We start from the raw sequence: 19172 nt of genomic DNA on the forward strand, positions 1-19172 counted from the left end.
GGAACAACCTAAAAAATCCTCCTCCTCTTGTCTACTCGTTTAGTACGATTTTTCAAAAACTGAGGCATCGTTTGAATTTAACAATCTATATTACTTTGAAAATAAAAAAATGTTCATTTTACAAATAGGTCCTTGTATGCACAGAAGCATTTGCCTTGGTTTTATGTCTCAGCAGTGGTCAATGAATCAGAAACTTTATATGTATCTTTTACCAAGAAACAACCTGACATGTTTTTTAGTGAATGTGGCACATTGAGTATTTTATCTCTAACTGGAGATAAAAATGTTGCCGGATTTGAATGCAAACCCAGTGGGGACCTTATTCTAACACTAACGGGCAAGTCAAATGCAAATGCAAATTCAAATTCGGATAGGGTTCTGGGCACGACCTCAATTTCACTTGATGAATTGACAGATCCCAACTCAAAGTTGTCAATGGTAAGCACATAATACATATCTAAACTTCAAATCAAACTCGTTTTAAGAAACTAACATCTGACCAACCAAAACAATCAAAAGATAACAGATTAAAAATGGTAGATAAGGGGACCTGGTCAATGGGTACTGGCACCAGTAACGTTATTTTTTCTTTTCTCTGGAAGGTTGCTACGGGGTTACAATCCATAGTTTTCTCTAATATTTTGCTCGTATTTGTCTAACTCCAGATTTAATTTCTAGTTGGGTTTGCATTATGTACAGTTGCATTTCCTTTATATACTTGCACGTATTTTTTAAATGGGCAGATAAAAATTTATTGGGAAAAAAGACTGGATTTTGAACAGAAATGTTGCAAAGGTCACAATGAGTATGGTGCCTTCATTACGGCTGTTGAATTCTCCAAGGAGTACCCTTATGGAAAAGCAATTGCACTACTCAATATGAAATCTAAACTTATTAAGGTACATAACAAGTCTTTCAACAAGATCAAAATCTTCTTCTGTGGAAATATAGTGATAGGAATCATAGGATTGACAAATTATCAGTTTTTATATATTATGTTTATGTCTATTAGAAATACATATGAACTAGCATATACCTATGAGACCTATGGACACGGTACCTAGTCCAGCTTGATACTGATAAAGGTAGTCTGTTTTTGTTGCAAGTAACTTTATAAACTCCCTGCCTAAAGACTCAAAACTAAAAGGCTACCAGAAGGATAAAAAGTAGTTAATTAAAAGGGTACAAAGAACAAGAAAATCTGAGATCTGGTATATAGCCAATTACAGTAATCTCACCAATAATAAACTAGACCAGTACATCATCTAGATCCTGCACTAATACTGCATTGCAATAATTGAGGTATCAGCCATTTTTATCCAAAAGTGCCATCCTTTGCCAGTAAACACCTACTTTGAGTTTTGTTAAGCAGACGCAGTCTAAACAGAATTTCTTTGTAATGTTTTTCTGATATCTTTATTTGTATCAGGTTAATGAAGAATGGTTTCTTTTACCATGGATAACCTTATCATTCATATTCATGGACATATTTGAAAAAGATATCAAGTCCACTCATCACTCAAGAAAGGTACCATGAAGGAATCAATTACAGAACACAAAGTGACAAATCCCCTTATTGCATCAGAAACTGTGCCAGTGAAAACCTCAAGTGGCGGCTGTGGGGGTGGTTGTGGTGGTGGGTGCAGTGGTAATGTACTTGTGCCGAGTGAGTCTGTACCTCTTAAAACCGCAACGGGTGGCTGTGGTGGTGGCTGTGGTGGAGGTTGTGGCATGGCACTTACAGCAAGTGAGTCTGTACTTGTAAAAACCTCAGGAGGTGGTTGTGGCAGCGGCTGTGGTGGTGGATGCAGTGGAGGTTGTGGCATGGCACTTGCTGTGAGCGAGTCTGTACCAGTAAACACCTCAGGAGGGGGTTGCGGGGGAGGCTGTGGGGGAGGGTGCGATAATGTTCTCATGGCGAGTGATTATGAACCGGTGAAAACCTCAAGTCGTGGGGACGGCGGTGGTTGTGGTGGCTGTGGAGGAGGGTGTGGTGGCGGCTGTGGTAATCATGTTGGTGCAAGGGAGGAGGATACTGCTTGAAGAAAGCAAAGGTTTTTACTCTTTTCTAGTGTGGGTTTTTTAAATAAAACTAAGCTCTTGCTTTGGTCTTTATCTTCAGTTCAGGACTATAACCTATGTAAATTATAACTAGTATCGTGCCCGTGCGTTGCAACGGGGACTATAATTTCATTTATCCTATTACATAATCATGTTTGATGCATATATTTGTATATTTTAGAGAGGTTTTGAAGTTAATCCCAAATATAACATATGCATCCAAGGCATAGAACAAAGTGGTGATAGTAGTGGATTTCCACTGGTACTAAAGTTACCTAATATCGTACCGGTCTATTGATTTCCAGTAACACAGTAACAACATGAGAGCACCGCAATTAATGCTAAAAATTCTTTTAGCCATGCAAATTGTTGGGAAAATAACCCATTTATACGTCACTTTAAAACATAAATAACCTAGAAATTACAAGTAAATTAAAATCAAATTATGTACAATTTCCCATCACTAACACTGATCAGAACACTCTAGTTGATGGAATTGAATTGATTTCAATTCAATGGTATTCAATAGAAATGATTGTCAATTGAATTTTGTTGATCGGAATGAAAATAAAAAAGAATTGATACCATTTCTTTTTTTTGATTGGAAAATCTATATAATAGAAGGAAATAATTTCACTCAAATGAAATTGACACTTTTCTCCTTTATCTTGCTTGAGTGTTTTTACTTAAGAGTAGACATGGTGATTCACAGTAGATGATATTGCAACTGGTACACTATCTTCTTACTTGGCCGATCAGCTATCTAAGCATCTCCCAGTACAAGTAAAGGTCCTCTGTGACATCTTCTTTTGCTGAGATTATAAAATAAATTAGACAGAGAATTATAACATGAGATATATCCAAATTGAGTTGCATGTCAATACTGATGAATTGTTAAAACTTAAAATAAGAAAATTAACCAAAATTAAGAAAGTGAGGATGTAATTTTTTGTTAAGAACATATTCATTACAGTTCGGACTTAAAGATTAAGGCTAATTGATAAAGGGTAAAAAATTTCAAAATCTAATATTATGCCTTCACCATTACACCTATATACCCCTAATTCTTTGATCCAAATATCACAGATGCTGAGTGTTAGTTGGAAAGTGGAAACAAATGTTGAGTACACATTTGAGTAAAACATTATACATAATTTACAATAATCTTATCATGATTTATTGCCCCTCGCATGATCAGTAGGAGACTTTTTGAATCTTTGATCGTTGCCATTTCAATAAATAAACACAGTAGATGCTTAAACATCAAGATGAGGCACATCTATTAAAAACACATGCACATAAAAATAATAAATAAAAAAAGAATACTGAAAACTTCCACAGAACCATACTGGCACACCATACTGACAAACCATACTGAAAATATATGTATATGCTCAAAAATTAAAAGCACCACTTTGACACACTGTACCTGCAGGGCCAACAGGATCAGCAGGCTTGGTACGCACTTTACACAAGAAGCTCCTCAGCGTCTTCTCCAACCTAAAATAATGTACCACATGGACATTATATTGTGAGAAACTTTTAAAATATGAACCTTCAAAGCACATAAATAAAAAAAAATATATATATATTTGAGTACTGGAGGAAAACTAAAAGGATTTTCAAGAATTATAATGACACTTGTGCCCTTTAACTTATTTTTGAGAAAAAAAAATGAATAAAAAGATTACAACATTTATTTTGAGTCAGTGCTTAGAGACTTCAGTGTTCACTTTTCACTACCTTCTTGAATACCAGCGCCTACTGGTACATGGTTAATTTGCAATTCGGCCCTTCACTTTCTTCATAATTTGTCTTGTTATAATTGTTCAAATTGAACACATATAATAAAATTAGAAATGTTAAACTAATATTTAAATGTGGCCAAACCCATCTTGAAATAATATCATTTCTGGTATTGGTTCAATTATTTAATATTTCACAAAAAGCTCCCTATCTAGGGACTGTTTTCTAAAAAAATTTTATTTTCTGTCACAGTTCAGTCCTTGAATACTGTCAGACACGAAATTTCTAAAAATAAAATTTTATGTTTAATGAAATTCTAAAAATAAAAATTCTATGTTTATTCCTGTGTGACTGATTTCTATGTTTAATGAAATTATAGAAATAAAAATTCTGTGCCTTTTCTCATGAAAAAAGAACTTTACACAAGTTTGATTGGTAAACAATAATTTTATAGACTTGTGGTACCATTTTTACAGATTATGCTCTTGAAGCTCTTGAAGGCAATATGGTACTTGATAAGAATAGTTATATAAGAAGCATGTACCTGATCAGGCATGTTTCTAAGAAAAGAAATGAGTTCGCCAGGATGGTCTTCACTGTCACTACCAGCTCTCATTTTATCAGGGGACGCATCAAGTACCCAGACCTTCATTCAAATTTGAGCATATAAGAGGGCTAAATTTCTTTTTTATTTTAAAATTATGTCAGATAGCTAGATAAGGAAAGCAAGTTGAATACTGGCAAATGCTAGAGGAATAAAATTTGAAATTTTTAATTAAGCTTGGTGAGATGCTTACCTGAACAGGTCGAGCAAGAGGTTTTGCAGCCTGTTCAACCATGCTTAATGCCACTAATCGACAAATGATAATGCGAGTTAGTCCAAGGAAATTAAGTCACTGGCTCGTCAGTAGCGGATTTGAAGTCGCTCGACCGAGTGCGGCAGGGAGAGGAGGGGCAGGCTGTTGGAGCAGGGGCTTCTACAGACACTTGTGCTATGAAGGGTCGAGTGATAGAGCAATAGAGCGAGAGAGAGAGAGAGAGAGCTGGGTGCGGGCTGAGGCGAGAGAGCGAGAGAGAGATGGCGGAGAGGCCTGAGACGATTATTTTTTTCCCTTTGAGAAGAAGGTATCGGGGATTAGGTTTTTTCTTCCTTTGGAAGAAGGGATCGCTGGGAGAGGCGCCTCCAGCGAATGGACGAGCGTTCCAGCGAAAAAATTTGCACATCCGAGATTTAATATGCACGATTTTTGATTCAAATCCAACGATGCAGAGCCAAAATGCGTGTGGTAATACGTATGTCTATACATGTGGCGGGTCCAATTTGAACTAAATATAGACTTTTACACATATAAAGAATGCATTTAATCAAAGGAATACAGATTATTTGACTGGAGGGTTCAGATTCAATCCAAATTTAAATCAATCAATCCCAATCGTTGGAGTTTCAGGACAGCCAATTCAAGTTAAGATGCATAATATAGAGGAGATACCTGTAATAAAGTGAGTGGTACCGGTTATGGAATAAAATTTGAATAAAATTTGGTTGCTGTTTTTAAAGATATTGTGTGAGAATTCACATCCTCTCCATTACCTGATAAGGGAATCTGGTACAATTATTAGATCTAGACCGTTCTTTTTAACTTGGCACAAATCTCAAAGCTCAAAAATACTGTCCCATCCACTATCCCGAATCCCAAACCGGTTGAGATTAAATTGAGATTTAATCTCAAACTGTAAAGTGAAGTTAATCCTCTACAATATCTGGGAGGATACGAATCCTCTTCGACTGTGGAGGTGGAGTTGGGAACTTTAATGCTTTGTCAATGGCTTTTTCTCATATAATCATCATTTCTTTTTGGTAAAATGCCCTGGGACTATAATAATAATAATAATAGATATTTTCGCCCATTGTTTATAATCGGAAGTTAAATAAATAAAATTTTGAAAATCATAAAAAAAAAAAAAAATTAAATATCTCGGATCATAGGCAAAACACTATAAACTAGCCATAACTATGATGTCCGCATTGGACGTCATAGTTTATGACATAACATTATGCTTGCAACCATCATAGTAATAAGATTCATCAATTATTCGGTTTTCCAAACTTTTCCAAATTATTCACAAATAAGTATGAAATTATAATTTTTTTTACTCTCTTATAAAACTAAGATCTCTGATCCGGACTCGATGTATAATTTCAAGTTATTCTCAAATCACAAATTTTTGACCCTAGTGAACCTTTTGTGAATCAATCATTTGTCACTATGCATATGATTAGAGATCTTAAAAAAAAAAGAATTCCAATTTAAAAATATATTTATTTTTATTTTTCTGATTAATAAAAAAAATCAGCATTTTTGCAATTCACTGCGAGCCAACCCTGCGACTGAAATCAATTATTATATTCATTTTGCGCACCTTCGAGCACAATCATCACAAGAATTATTAATTTTATTACAAGTTGTATTCAAACTGAAATCTAATATCTACAAAGAATTCGTGACAAAAATAAAGTTGATACAATGCGAATGTCATTATTCCACAATTGATCAATTTAAATTACAAAAAACAGGGGAGAAAAATATAAAAATTGTAACAACCGTGCAGTGCTAGGGGAACAATTACATAACCCTTGACAAAAATGCGCCAATACAAAACATGGCCTAAAATAAATAAAAAATAACCAATAGAATTTAAATGTTCCAGTGAAAACCCGTGTCTGTACAAACAAAATTTCTAATTGAAAGTATTTATATATTAATAAGTAATATCAATAGTGTGTCGTAAGAAAACGAGGCCGGTTTGTGAAGTGGCGACCATGTGCCTTCACAAAGGCAGTTATGCCCAATGTAAGCCCGGTCCATGCAATAGATTCCAGTAAATGGCGGGTACCGTTTCGTGCTGTTAACATAAAATATATAAATTTAAAAAAAAATACAGTTAATTGGTTGGTATCATTTCATGCATGGCAAAAATTACAGAAAATACTCCTTCCAATTATAATAAATACAGAAAAATAATCATAGTACTGACCTTGTCGAAGTGACATGAATGCAAACAGAAAACTGATGAAAATTAATGCAAATGCCACACGGAATGACTGCAAATAAGAAAGAAAACATTAAGTTGCAACAATTTATTGATTTTTTTTTATCTTTTTATAAGAAATAAAAGTTTATTAGTTAGGAGAGTACAGCATAGGTTTCGACAAGTCCCCGTTTGGTTGGAGGAGCCATTTCTCTACTCACTGATACTATATAATGCCCTTGAAGCAGATCAATCCCATCCTTTCAATAATAATAATTAAAAAAAAAACATTATGAATATATAGCAAGTACCAACCTATGTGTCAGTAAAGGAGAATAAATATATAATTATAAAGAATAAGCATGTACCTGTTTAGTACCATCAGCAAAATTATTGAAGTAATACCTAGCAAGTGCATACCATCCATCCTTTGCTATACCTTGGTAGGTTCTCTTACCAAACCTGACCACACATCAAAATAATGGAATATTACTATCTGGGTTTTTTCTATTTTTCAATTTGCAAATTTCTGAGCGAATATGGTACCGGGTAAAATCTCCCTTGAGCGCAGGAGTACCAGAATATTGAATGCTTATTTCATCCCCATGATTAGCCCACACTGAAAATAAAAAAATATATTAAACCAGTAATAACAAAATATAAAATAAATAAATTGAAAAAAAAAAAAACTCCCTGAACTCACAGATTTTGTAGCTAGTGTGGAAAGAAGAGAAATCAGAAATCTCTTGGTTTTCAGCAAGAACACCAAGTCTTTTGAGCTGGCTCTCCAACATCTTTCTTGCAATCATATTCTATACAATTAACCATTCAAGTAATTATCAAACTTTTGCTTCCAAAATTGAACTTTCCATGTAAACCCAACAGGTAGGTTACATACTTTGAAAGGTATGAATGTTTTGATTGTGCAAGTACCTGAGTGACATTGGTACGGTCCAGGCAGTCAACACAGTTAGTTCTAACAACACCAGTTTGTTCCCCCACTTTTTCTCCTTTTTCATTCGATAGAAAGTATCTAACAAAAAAGCAACAGAATCCTCAGATATTAAAAAATTACATTATGAATTAAATGTACAAAATGTGTGTGTGTGTGTGTGAGAGAGAGAGAGAGAGAGAGGTACCCGTTCTTTGAAAGGTAGTCCTTAATTTGATCATAGAGGAGAGAGAGGCGCTCAAAATGCACATGACCACATATCTTGTGGAAGTCAAAATGCAAGTATCTGTATGTAATACACGACATATATTACCTACTTTAAAATAAAATAACATATAAGATAAATTAGATAACAATAATGGAAGCATTATGAACCTGATGTCATCACTGAGAATGGGTCCCATTGAGGTGGCATATCTTTCCTGCAAACACCCCTCACTACCATGCTGAAACAACAAATTGGAAAACATTAACAAAATAAAACAAAATTATGTTACAAAACAGAGAAAAAACATGTAATATAACAAAGAAGAGTATTGTACTTTGTTGACAAGATCAACAGCCTGGACAGCTCCATATTTTTTATGCAAGTCGAGAAAGTGGCGCTCTACCACATGAGCCTAACAAATGGGTACAAGTAGTCAATAAATAAAATAATTAGTAAAAGAAATATAAAATAAATTAGAACAAAGATAACAAGATAATATAATATTGTACCGCATCCTCCTGCTTGACTATTTCAAAGCCAGGCTTGTATGTCAAATCAACAATTTGCTCCCAAATGAATGGTATAGAACCTCTCACCTACAAACACAAATTGATATGAACTGAACGACTAAATAATTAATCTAAAACTATGAATGAGTTTACAAAAAAGGAAACAAATAAAACATAAAGACAAAATACCTGCACAAAAGAGGCTGTACAACCATTTGACTCAACAATTTGTTCACTTTCAACAAAATTGGCTGCATATCCTTCCTTGTCAGCCCCCCTTCTCCACATCCTTGTACCTTTTTATTCAGAACCAAGTATGAACCAGACATCGGAGTTGTTTGAGAGAGAGAGAGAGAGAGAGAGAGATCAGGGAGAGAGGAGAGTTACCTGTCCTCCGAGTACATCTACGTGCAATTATGGTAACATTTACACTTTTGGAACCAATGTTTGCACTGAAGTTCTCAAAATCTGTTTTTTGGTTAAGGGGCTAATAAAGAAAAGGAGAAACAACCTGGTTCATTGACCACATTAGCAACTTTAAAAAAAACAAAAAGCACAAAGCAAAAAATATTCATGACAATGAGAAACAATGGATACATCCTTGGATTACAGGTATCAGGTATTGGTCCAGCTGAAAAGGAAAAAAGAAGAAGAAGATGGTTATAAGTAATTAAAGTGGTATAGCATTTACATAAATATAAAGAAGATAAGTAAGAAATTGTGTACTTTGTTCTCGATGAGTAATTCCATCAAATAATTGTTCCAGAGAAACCTTTGCTCTGCCTGAAAATATCAAAATCACATGTGAGTTTTGTTCCTGATGATAATTTGAATTACCTGCATATGGAGTTCATAATGGATCTAACTCACCTGTCTCCAAAGAGGAAGGGATTTAGATTCATTGCCCAAATCATGCAGCCTCTGTGAGCTGCGATAAACACAAAGAGATTTTAAGTAATATATAGTTGCCAAGAGAGAAAAGAAAAATGTAACAATGTATAAGAAAATGAAGAAAAGCTCAACCAAAGGGTTATGTTGACTTCATAAGATAAATATAGGCCTGACACCTTCTGTGAAGCTTTTAGCAAAGCTGTGAACTCTGCCTCCATCTTTTTCTGATATACTCAAAATTCAAATATTTAAAATAAGAAAGTTGTCTAAAAAAAAAAAAAAAACATATACCTTCGCACAGTTAGATAGCTAATGTGCTGAATCAAAACATGATATGGTCCTCTCTGAATTTCCTTTTGGTAGAGATAATACCAAAAAGATACAGCTATGTGGAGGACATTTTATGGTACCTGTAAGGGAATGTATGGCGTACATAAATTGCCCTTAAGAAATAAATAACTTTTAAAGAAAATCACATGCCTGTTCAGAAGAGGAGGCCTTAAGAGAATGGTCGCAAGGGAGGAGTTGAAGAGAAGAAATTTTGAAAATAGGATGACCTAGGTAAGTCCCCACATTTTCTCTCTCTTTTACTACTAAAACATATGACCCTGCATAGTATTATAATACCTATTATTTTGCCATTATTGCTTGGTACAAAACTGATACAATACCTAATAGTAACAACTTGCTACAGTTTCTAATTTCTGAAATTTAACCAGAAGTTAAATATGTAATGCCACATTAAGGCTGCAAGTGCAGTCACCAATATCCTCAAAAACAAAGTTCATTTATCAAGCCAAACAAAATTCTAGGGATAAAGCAAAACACCAAATAATTGATCAAAATTATATGCACATTTAATACTACAAATACTGACAAATACAGGTTTTATAGCACATATCAAGTACTGGTACCAGAATTTGAGGTCAATATGATTCTGGTTTGGATGATACTGTCTTGAAGTTGCAAAAGAAGTAACTAATAAGAAATAAATAAAATTGCACAAGTAGCCAGCAAATTAAATTAGCAGGTACTTACTGGTAGGTTGACAGTAAACTATGCATGCATAGGTGTGGCATTTAGTAGATATGGTATTGACATGAAAGTTGCATTATTTTACTGGTAAATTGGAAATTTATTATATGTCCATCTGGTTGTTAATATACTAGTAATATAATACAAAGAAAAACTAGCTTTCTATAGGGAAGATGTAAATTACCGATTAAGAGTCTAATCATTCCAACCACACCATACACAGTTCCCACTTTTGCATTTTGTGTGTGCTGTGGCATCTCTCCTGCACTCAAATTTTCTAAATGTCTTACAAACATTGGTGAACAAATAAATAATGTATAATACTAAGAATAAAAGCCCCGTAAAATGAATAGTACTGTATCTGTGTAGCTCCAGAATTCCATTATTTATTTGTTCAAGAGGAATAAAATTTTAAAATTATGTCAGATAGCTAGATAAGGAAAGCAAGTTGAATACTGGCAAATGCTAGAGGAATAAAATTTGAAATTTTTAATTAAGCTTGGTGAGATGCTTACCTGAACAGGTCGAGCAAGAGGTTTTGCAGCCTGTTCAACCATGCTTAATGCCACTAATCGACAAATGATAATGCGAGTTAGTCCAAGGAAATTAAGTCACTGGCTCGTCAGTAGCGGATTTGAAGTCGCTCGACCGAGTGCGGCAGGGAGAGGAGGGGCAGGCTGTTGGAGCAGGGGCTTCTACAGACACTTGTGCTATGAAGGGTCGAGTGATAGAGCAATAGAGCGAGAGAGAGAGAGAGAGAGCTGGGTGCGGGCTGAGGCGAGAGAGCGAGAGAGCGAGAGAGAGATGGCGGAGAGGCCTGAGACGATTATTTTTTTCCCTTTGAGAAGAAGGTATCGGGGATTAGGTTTTTTCTTCCTTTGGAAGAAGGGATCGCTGGGAGAGGCGCCTCCAGCGAATGGACGAGCGTTCCAGCGAAAAAATTTGCACATCCGAGATTTAATATGCACGATTTTTGATTCAAATCCAACGATGCAGAGCCAAAATGCGTGTGGTAATACGTATGTCTATACATGTGGCGGGTCCAATTTGAACTAAATATAGACTTTTACACATATAAAGAATGCATTTAATCAAAGGAATACAGATTATTTGACTGGAGGGTTCAGATTCAATCCAAATTTAAATCAATCAATCCCAATCGTTGGAGTTTCAGGACAGCCAATTCAAGTTAAGATGCATAATATAGAGGAGATACCTGTAATAAAGTGAGTGGTACCGGTTATGGAATAAAATTTGAATAAAATTTGGTTGCTGTTTTTAAAGATATTGTGTGAGAATTCACATCCTCTCCATTACCTGATAAGGGAATCTGGTACAATTATTAGATCTAGACCGTTCTTTTTAACTTGGCACAAATCTCAAAGCTCAAAAATACTGTCCCATCCACTATCCCGAATCCCAAACCGGTTGAGATTAAATTGAGATTTAATCTCAAACTGTAAAGTGAAGTTAATCCTCTACAATATCTGGGAGGATACGAATCCTCTTCGACTGTGGAGGTGGAGTTGGGAACTTTAATGCTTTGTCAATGGCTTTTTCTCATATAATCATCATTTCTTTTTGGTAAAATGCCCTGGGACTATAATAATAATAATAATAGATATTTTCGCCCATTGTTTATAATCGGAAGTTAAATAAATAAAATTTTGAAAATCATAAAAAAAAAAAAAAATTAAATATCTCGGATCATAGGCAAAACACTATAAACTAGCCATAACTATGATGTCCGCATTGGACGTCATAGTTTATGACATAACATTATGCTTGCAACCATCATAGTAATAAGATTCATCAATTATTCGGTTTTCCAAACTTTTCCAAATTATTCACAAATAAGTATGAAATTATAATTTTTTTTACTCTCTTATAAAACTAAGATCTCTGATCCGGACTCGATGTATAATTTCAAGTTATTCTCAAATCACAAATTTTTGACCCTAGTGAACCTTTTGTGAATCAATCATTTGTCACTATGCATATGATTAGAGATCTTAAAAAAAAAAGAATTCCAATTTAAAAATATATTTATTTTTATTTTTCTGATTAATAAAAAAAATCAGCATTTTTGCAATTCACTGCGAGCCAACCCTGCGACTGAAATCAATTATTATATTCATTTTGCGCACCTTCGAGCACAATCATCACAAGAATTATTAATTTTATTACAAGTTGTATTCAAACTGAAATCTAATATCTACAAAGAATTCGTGACAAAAATAAAGTTGATACAATGCGAATGTCATTATTCCACAATTGATCAATTTAAATTACAAAAAACAGGGGAGAAAAATATAAAAATTGTAACAACCGTGCAGTGCTAGGGGAACAATTACATAACCCTTGACAAAAATGCGCCAATACAAAACATGGCCTAAAATAAATAAAAAATAACCAATAGAATTTAAATGTTCCAGTGAAAACCCGTGTCTGTACAAACAAAATTTCTAATTGAAAGTATTTATATATTAATAAGTAATATCAATAGTGTGTCGTAAGAAAACGAGGCCGGTTTGTGAAGTGGCGACCATGTGCCTTCACAAAGGCAGTTATGCCCAATGTAAGCCCGGTCCATGCAATAGATTCCAGTAAATGGCGGGTACCGTTTCGTGCTGTTAACATAAAATATATAAATTTAAAAAAAAATACAGTTAATTGGTTGGTATCATTTCATGCATGGCAAAAATTACAGAAAATACTCCTTCCAATTATAATAAATACAGAAAAATAATCATAGTACTGACCTTGTCGAAGTGACATGAATGCAAACAGAAAACTGATGAAAATTAATGCAAATGCCACACGGAATGACTGCAAATAAGAAAGAAAACATTAAGTTGCAACAATTTATTGATTTTTTTTTATCTTTTTATAAGAAATAAAAGTTTATTAGTTAGGAGAGTACAGCATAGGTTTCGACAAGTCCCCGTTTGGTTGGAGGAGCCATTTCTCTACTCACTGATACTATATAATGCCCTTGAAGCAGATCAATCCCATCCTTTCAATAATAATAATTAAAAAAAAAACATTATGAATATATAGCAAGTACCAACCTATGTGTCAGTAAAGGAGAATAAATATATAATTATAAAGAATAAGCATGTACCTGTTTAGTACCATCAGCAAAATTATTGAAGTAATACCTAGCAAGTGCATACCATCCATCCTTTGCTATACCTTGGTAGGTTCTCTTACCAAACCTGACCACACATCAAAATAATGGAATATTACTATCTGGGTTTTTTCTATTTTTCAATTTGCAAATTTCTGAGCGAATATGGTACCGGGTAAAATCTCCCTTGAGCGCAGGAGTACCAGAATATTGAATGCTTATTTCATCCCCATGATTAGCCCACACTGAAAATAAAAAAATATATTAAACCAGTAATAACAAAATATAAAATAAATAAATTGAAAAAAAAAAAAACTCCCTGAACTCACAGATTTTGTAGCTAGTGTGGAAAGAAGAGAAATCAGAAATCTCTTGGTTTTCAGCAAGAACACCAAGTCTTTTGAGCTGGCTCTCCAACATCTTTCTTGCAATCATATTCTATACAATTAACCATTCAAGTAATTATCAAACTTTTGCTTCCAAAATTGAACTTTCCATGTAAACCCAACAGGTAGGTTACATACTTTGAAAGGTATGAATGTTTTGATTGTGCAAGTACCTGAGTGACATTGGTACGGTCCAGGCAGTCAACACAGTTAGTTCTAACAACACCAGTTTGTTCCCCCACTTTTTCTCCTTTTTCATTCGATAGAAAGTATCTAACAAAAAAGCAACAGAATCCTCAGATATTAAAAAATTACATTATGAATTAAATGTACAAAATGTGTGTGTGTGTGTGTGAGAGAGAGAGAGAGAGAGAGAGGTACCCGTTCTTTGAAAGGTAGTCCTTAATTTGATCATAGAGGAGAGAGAGGCGCTCAAAATGCACATGACCACATATCTTGTGGAAGTCAAAATGCAAGTATCTGTATGTAATACACGACATATATTACCTACTTTAAAATAAAATAACATATAAGATAAATTAGATAACAATAATGGAAGCATTATGAACCTGATGTCATCACTGAGAATGGGTCCCATTGAGGTGGCATATCTTTCCTGCAAACACCCCTCACTACCATGCTGAAACAACAAATTGGAAAACATTAACAAAATAAAACAAAATTATGTTACAAAACAGAGAAAAAACATGTAATATAACAAAGAAGAGTATTGTACTTTGTTGACAAGATCAACAGCCTGGACAGCTCCATATTTTTTATGCAAGTCGAGAAAGTGGCGCTCTACCACATGAGCCTAACAAATGGGTACAAGTAGTCAATAAATAAAATAATTAGTAAAAGAAATATAAAATAAATTAGAACAAAGATAACAAGATAATATAATATTGTACCGCATCCTCCTGCTTGACTATTTCAAAGCCAGGCTTGTATGTCAAATCAACAATTTGCTCCCAAATGAATGGTATAGAACCTCTCACCTACAAACACAAATTGATATGAACTGAACGACTAAATAATTAATCTAAAACTATGAATGAGTTTACAAAAAAGGAAACAAATAAAACATAAAGACAAAATACCTGCACAAAAGAGGCTGTACAACCATTTGACTCAACAATTTGTTCACTTTCAACAAAATTGGCTGCATATCCTTCCTTGTCAGCCCCCCTTCTCCACATCCTTGTACCTTTTTATTCAGAACCAAGTATGAACCAGACATCGGAGTTGTTTGAGAGAGAGAGAGAGAGAGAGAGAGATCAGGGAGAGAGGAGAGTTACCTGTCCTCCGAGTACATCTACGTGCAATTATGGTAACATTTACACTTTTGGAACCAATGTTTGCACTGAAGTTCTCAAAATCTGTTTTTTGGTTAAGGGGCTAATAAAGAAAAGGAGAAACAACCTGGTTCATTGACCACATTAGCAACTTTAAAAAAAACAAAAAGCACAAAGCAAAAAATATTCATGACAATGAGAAACAATGGATACATCCTTGGATTACAGGTATCAGGTATTGGTCCAGCTGAAAAGGAAAAAAGAAGAAGAAGATGGTTATAAGTAATTAAAGTGGTATAGCATTTACATAAATATAAAGAAGATAAGTAAGAAATTGTGTACTTTGTTCTCGATGAGTAATTCCATCAAATAATTGTTCCAGAGAAACCTTTGCTCTGCCTGAAAATATCAAAATCACATGTGAGTTTTGTTCCTGATGATAATTTGAATTACCTGCATATGGAGTTCATAATGGATCTAACTCACCTGTCTCCAAAGAGGAAGGGATTTAGATTCATTGCCCAAATCATGCAGCCTCTGTGAGCTGCGATAAACACAAAGAGATTTTAAGTAATATATAGTTGCCAAGAGAGAAAAGAAAAATGTAACAATGTATAAGAAAATGAAGAAAAGCTCAACCAAAGGGTTATGTTGACTTCATAAGATAAATATAGGCCTGACACCTTCTGTGAAGCTTTTAGCAAAGCTGTGAACTCTGCCTCCATCTTTTTCTGATATACTCAAAATTCAAATATTTAAAATAAGAAAGTTGTCTAAAAAAAAAAAAAAAACATATACCTTCGCACAGTTAGATAGCTAATGTGCTGAATCAAAACATGATATGGTCCTCTCTGAATTTCCTTTTGGTAGAGATAATACCAAAAAGATACAGCTATGTGGAGGACATTTTATGGTACCTGTAAGGGAATGTATGGCGTACATAAATTGCCCTTAAGAAATAAATAACTTTTAAAGAAAATCACATGCCTGTTCAGAAGAGGAGGCCTTAAGAGAATGGTCGCAAGGGAGGAGTTGAAGAGAAGAAATTTTGAAAATAGGATGACCTAGGTAAGTCCCCACATTTTCTCTCTCTTTTACTACTAAAACATATGACCCTGCATAGTATTATAATACCTATTATTTTGCCATTATTGCTTGGTACAAAACTGATACAATACCTAATAGTAACAACTTGCTACAGTTTCTAATTTCTGAAATTTAACCAGAAGTTAAATATGTAATGCCACATTAAGGCTGCAAGTGCAGTCACCAATATCCTCAAAAACAAAGTTCATTTATCAAGCCAAACAAAATTCTAGGGATAAAGCAAAACACCAAATAATTGATCAAAATTATATGCACATTTAATACTACAAATACTGACAAATACAGGTTTTATAGCACATATCAAGTACTGGTACCAGAATTTGAGGTCAATATGATTCTGGTTTGGATGATACTGTCTTGAAGTTGCAAAAGAAGTAACTAATAAGAAATAAATAAAATTGCACAAGTAGCCAGCAAATTAAATTAGCAGGTACTTACTGGTAGGTTGACAGTAAACTATGCATGCATAGGTGTGGCATTTAGTAGATATGGTATTGACATGAAAGTTGCATTATTTTACTGGTAAATTGGAAATTTATTATATGTCCATCTGGTTGTTAATATACTAGTAATATAATACAAAGAAAAACTAGCTTTCTATAGGGAAGATGTAAATTACCGATTAAGAGTCTAATCATTCCAACCACACCATACACAGTTCCCACTTTTGCATTTTGTGTGTGCTGTGGCATCTCTCCTGCACTCAAATTTTCTAAATGTCTTACAAACATTGGTGAACAAATAAATAATGTATAATACTAAGAATAAAAGCCCCGTAAAATGAATAGTACTGTATCTGTGTAGCTCCAGAATTCCATTATTTATTTCATATCTTGTGGGTAATGTGTACTTGGGGTTTCAGTTTAATGGCAGAATTGGTATGACATGATTTATAAAAGAAAAAAGAAGATACCTATGGTTTGCATGGATCCATCAGCTCGGTTAATTTGAAGAATAGAATCAGTGACACCATCAATGGGCTCAAAAATATATTTGTCTGGGTATTCCCATAGCCTTAGCTTGGAATGGAGCTTATGGGGAGATTCTTCCATTCTTCCAAAAGTTAAATCTGTTAAATTGAAATTAAGATATAGAATTTAATGGTTAATTGTGTTGTGGATTAAACCAAATAACCACCTAGAATCTAAAGTTTAAGTTTAGTACTTAAAAGGAGACATTTATAATGTTATTTGTAGTTAGCTACTGATTGATAGAGATTCTGATTTTGCATTCAAATTGGAAACCAATTTAGATTTCAATTTCATTCACTAGACAGCGGAAAGGGAAGGGGAAGTAGCATACCTTTTACCTTTCGATTCGATTCTTCTTTTTTTCAAAAGCCAGATCTCAATTCGATCTGCTCAAAGAGAGAGAGAGAGAGAGAGAGAGAGAGAGAGAGGAGAAGAATGGAAATCAAAAAGGTGTGTGTGAATTCGTGGCAAGTGGTATAATGGCAATTAATGGGAGAGCATAACATAATAACTGTCAATCATCCATTATTGGTTCTAATTTTGGGTTAAGACTCCACTACCACAAACCCAACCGACCGCAAATCCTCTCAGATATCTCATATTTTGTGTCACCCACGTGTCCGGTGCCTATTCGTGGATAGGCGGATAGCGCGGGGAGCAGTATTATTTGGGCTTTGAGATTCGTGTATAATGTATTTGAACGGTTGAGATTTTTCCAAAAGGTCACGCAAAATATGAGATATCTCAGAGGATGGGAATTCAGCTCAACACCCCATTGGAAATTTGGAATGGAGTCCGCATCGTCTGCATTAAATCAAAAGAGCATCTTTTGAGTTAATATATATTGACCGTCCGATTATAAGCGTAGCTCATCCGGCCTCCCCTAAAACATGAATTCGTGTCCTCTGAGATATCTCAAACTTTGCGTGACTTTATGGAAAATCTCAACCTATTAAATACGTTCTGCACAAATCTTGAAGCATACATAATATTGACCCCCTACATCACCCTCGAATAGGCAACGGACACGTCGGTCACGTAAAAGTTGAGATATCTCAGAGGATACGCACTCCTAAAACATAGGGGTCTTTAATATTAGTGCGGATCTAATCCGCACAAATTTTAAAGATGACAGACGGTCCAAATGCATTAACTCAAAATATTCCTTTTTAAGTTAATGCAGAGGATACGAACTTACTGGATGGAATCCGCTGCTATGGAGGAGGGAGCTTCACATGGATTAATCTCTATTCGATTAAAATCGGACGGTCTGAACTGCTATTACCTTACTCCCATTAGATTTAGATCCCATCTTTTACTTTTTCAATACGGATTGAAATATTAATGATTCGGAATATGATCACGGATCAAGAGATGGGCTACAGTGAGTTGCGAAGTAAAACGCGTTTCTACTTCACGCCGTATTTTTATTTTGAAAGTCCAAATTACCGATCCGAATCATTAGATATTTAATCCATATTGAAATGTGCTTGGAGACCAAATTTTACATTTTTTGGAATTTTTTTACTATTTATTAAGCATTTTTTAAAATTGAAGTTTTGCTGTAAACAGTAAAAAACAGTAAAATTTTCTGGACCATCAGATCAGTGACATTCAAAATTACTTAATAAATAGTAAACAAATTCCAAAAAATGTAAAATTTGGTCTCCAAGCACATTTCAATATGAATAACAAGATGAACGGTTCGGATCGACGTTTTGAACTTTAAAATCGCAAAATATGAGCGTGAAGTAAAATAGTCGATTTACTTCGCAACTCACCGTAGCCTAGCTCCACGGATCAAATAATAAACAAATATGGATATAATATAATAATGCAAATGTTAAATTA

General features: G+C 34.3%; 3 protein-coding genes and 1 long non-coding RNA gene across 7 annotated transcripts; 1 reads left to right on the forward strand and 3 right to left on the reverse strand.

Moving 5' to 3' along the window:
* The first annotated feature begins 440 nt into the window (after positions 1-440).
* On the forward strand, positions 441-2145 carry LOC144548524 (uncharacterized). The gene is made up of 2 exons (XM_078297214.1): positions 441-899; positions 1430-2145. Exon 2 carries the CDS (start codon positions 1534-1536, stop codon positions 2041-2043), a length of 510 nt encoding a protein of 169 aa, XP_078153340.1. The 5' UTR covers positions 441-899; positions 1430-1533; the 3' UTR covers positions 2044-2145.
* A 239-nt stretch (positions 2146-2384) lies between these two features.
* Positions 2385-4977, reverse strand: LOC144548667 (uncharacterized). The gene is made up of 4 exons (XR_013509419.1): positions 4605-4977; positions 4352-4453; positions 3491-3561; positions 2385-2873 (listed from the first exon to the last, which is right to left on the reverse strand). It is a non-coding gene; the product is annotated as an uncharacterized LOC144548667 (long non-coding RNA).
* A 1297-nt stretch (positions 4978-6274) lies between these two features.
* LOC144548492 (phosphoinositide phosphatase SAC7-like) lies at positions 6275-10694 on the reverse strand. Of its 2 annotated transcripts, none has more exons than XM_078297178.1 (19): positions 10617-10694; positions 9878-10005; positions 9530-9621; positions 9377-9434; positions 9233-9289; positions 9104-9137; positions 8894-8974; positions 8696-8802; positions 8507-8593; positions 8332-8409; positions 8165-8235; positions 7977-8075; positions 7771-7870; positions 7541-7649; positions 7384-7456; positions 7206-7299; positions 7005-7097; positions 6844-6910; positions 6275-6711 (listed from the first exon to the last, which is right to left on the reverse strand). In XM_078297178.1, the coding sequence occupies exons 1-19, from the start codon at positions 10687-10689 to the stop codon at positions 6581-6583; spliced, it is 1632 nt and encodes a 543-aa protein (XP_078153304.1). In that variant the 5' UTR covers positions 10690-10694; the 3' UTR covers positions 6275-6580. The 2 variants fall into 2 exon arrangements, with proteins under 2 accessions (XP_078153304.1, XP_078153305.1); XM_078297179.1 differs by having other exon boundaries at positions 9233-9285; positions 9373-9434.
* Positions 10695-12678: 1984 nt separating this feature from the next.
* LOC144548248 (phosphoinositide phosphatase SAC7-like) lies at positions 12679-17860 on the reverse strand. 3 transcript variants are annotated; one of them, XM_078296933.1, is made up of 21 exons: positions 17653-17860; positions 17264-17419; positions 16970-17047; positions 16231-16358; positions 15883-15974; positions 15730-15787; positions 15586-15642; positions 15457-15490; positions 15247-15327; positions 15049-15155; positions 14860-14946; positions 14685-14762; positions 14518-14588; positions 14330-14428; positions 14122-14221; positions 13892-14000; positions 13735-13807; positions 13557-13650; positions 13356-13448; positions 13195-13261; positions 12679-13062 (listed from the first exon to the last, which is right to left on the reverse strand). In XM_078296933.1, exons 2-21 carry the CDS (start codon positions 17400-17402, stop codon positions 12932-12934), a joined length of 1776 nt encoding a protein of 591 aa, XP_078153059.1. In that variant the 5' UTR covers positions 17403-17419; positions 17653-17860; the 3' UTR covers positions 12679-12931. The 3 variants fall into 3 exon arrangements, with proteins under 3 accessions (XP_078153059.1, XP_078153060.1, XP_078153061.1); XM_078296934.1 differs by having other exon boundaries at positions 17660-17857; XM_078296935.1 differs by having other exon boundaries at positions 15586-15638; positions 15726-15787; positions 17653-17851.
* Between the last annotated feature and the right edge of the window lie 1312 nt (positions 17861-19172).

Source organism: Carex rostrata, chromosome 33, assembly GCF_964058835.1.
Source record: "Carex rostrata chromosome 33, lpCarRost1.2, whole genome shotgun sequence".
In the NCBI taxonomy this organism is placed as follows: Eukaryota; Viridiplantae; Streptophyta; class Magnoliopsida; order Poales; family Cyperaceae; genus Carex; species Carex rostrata.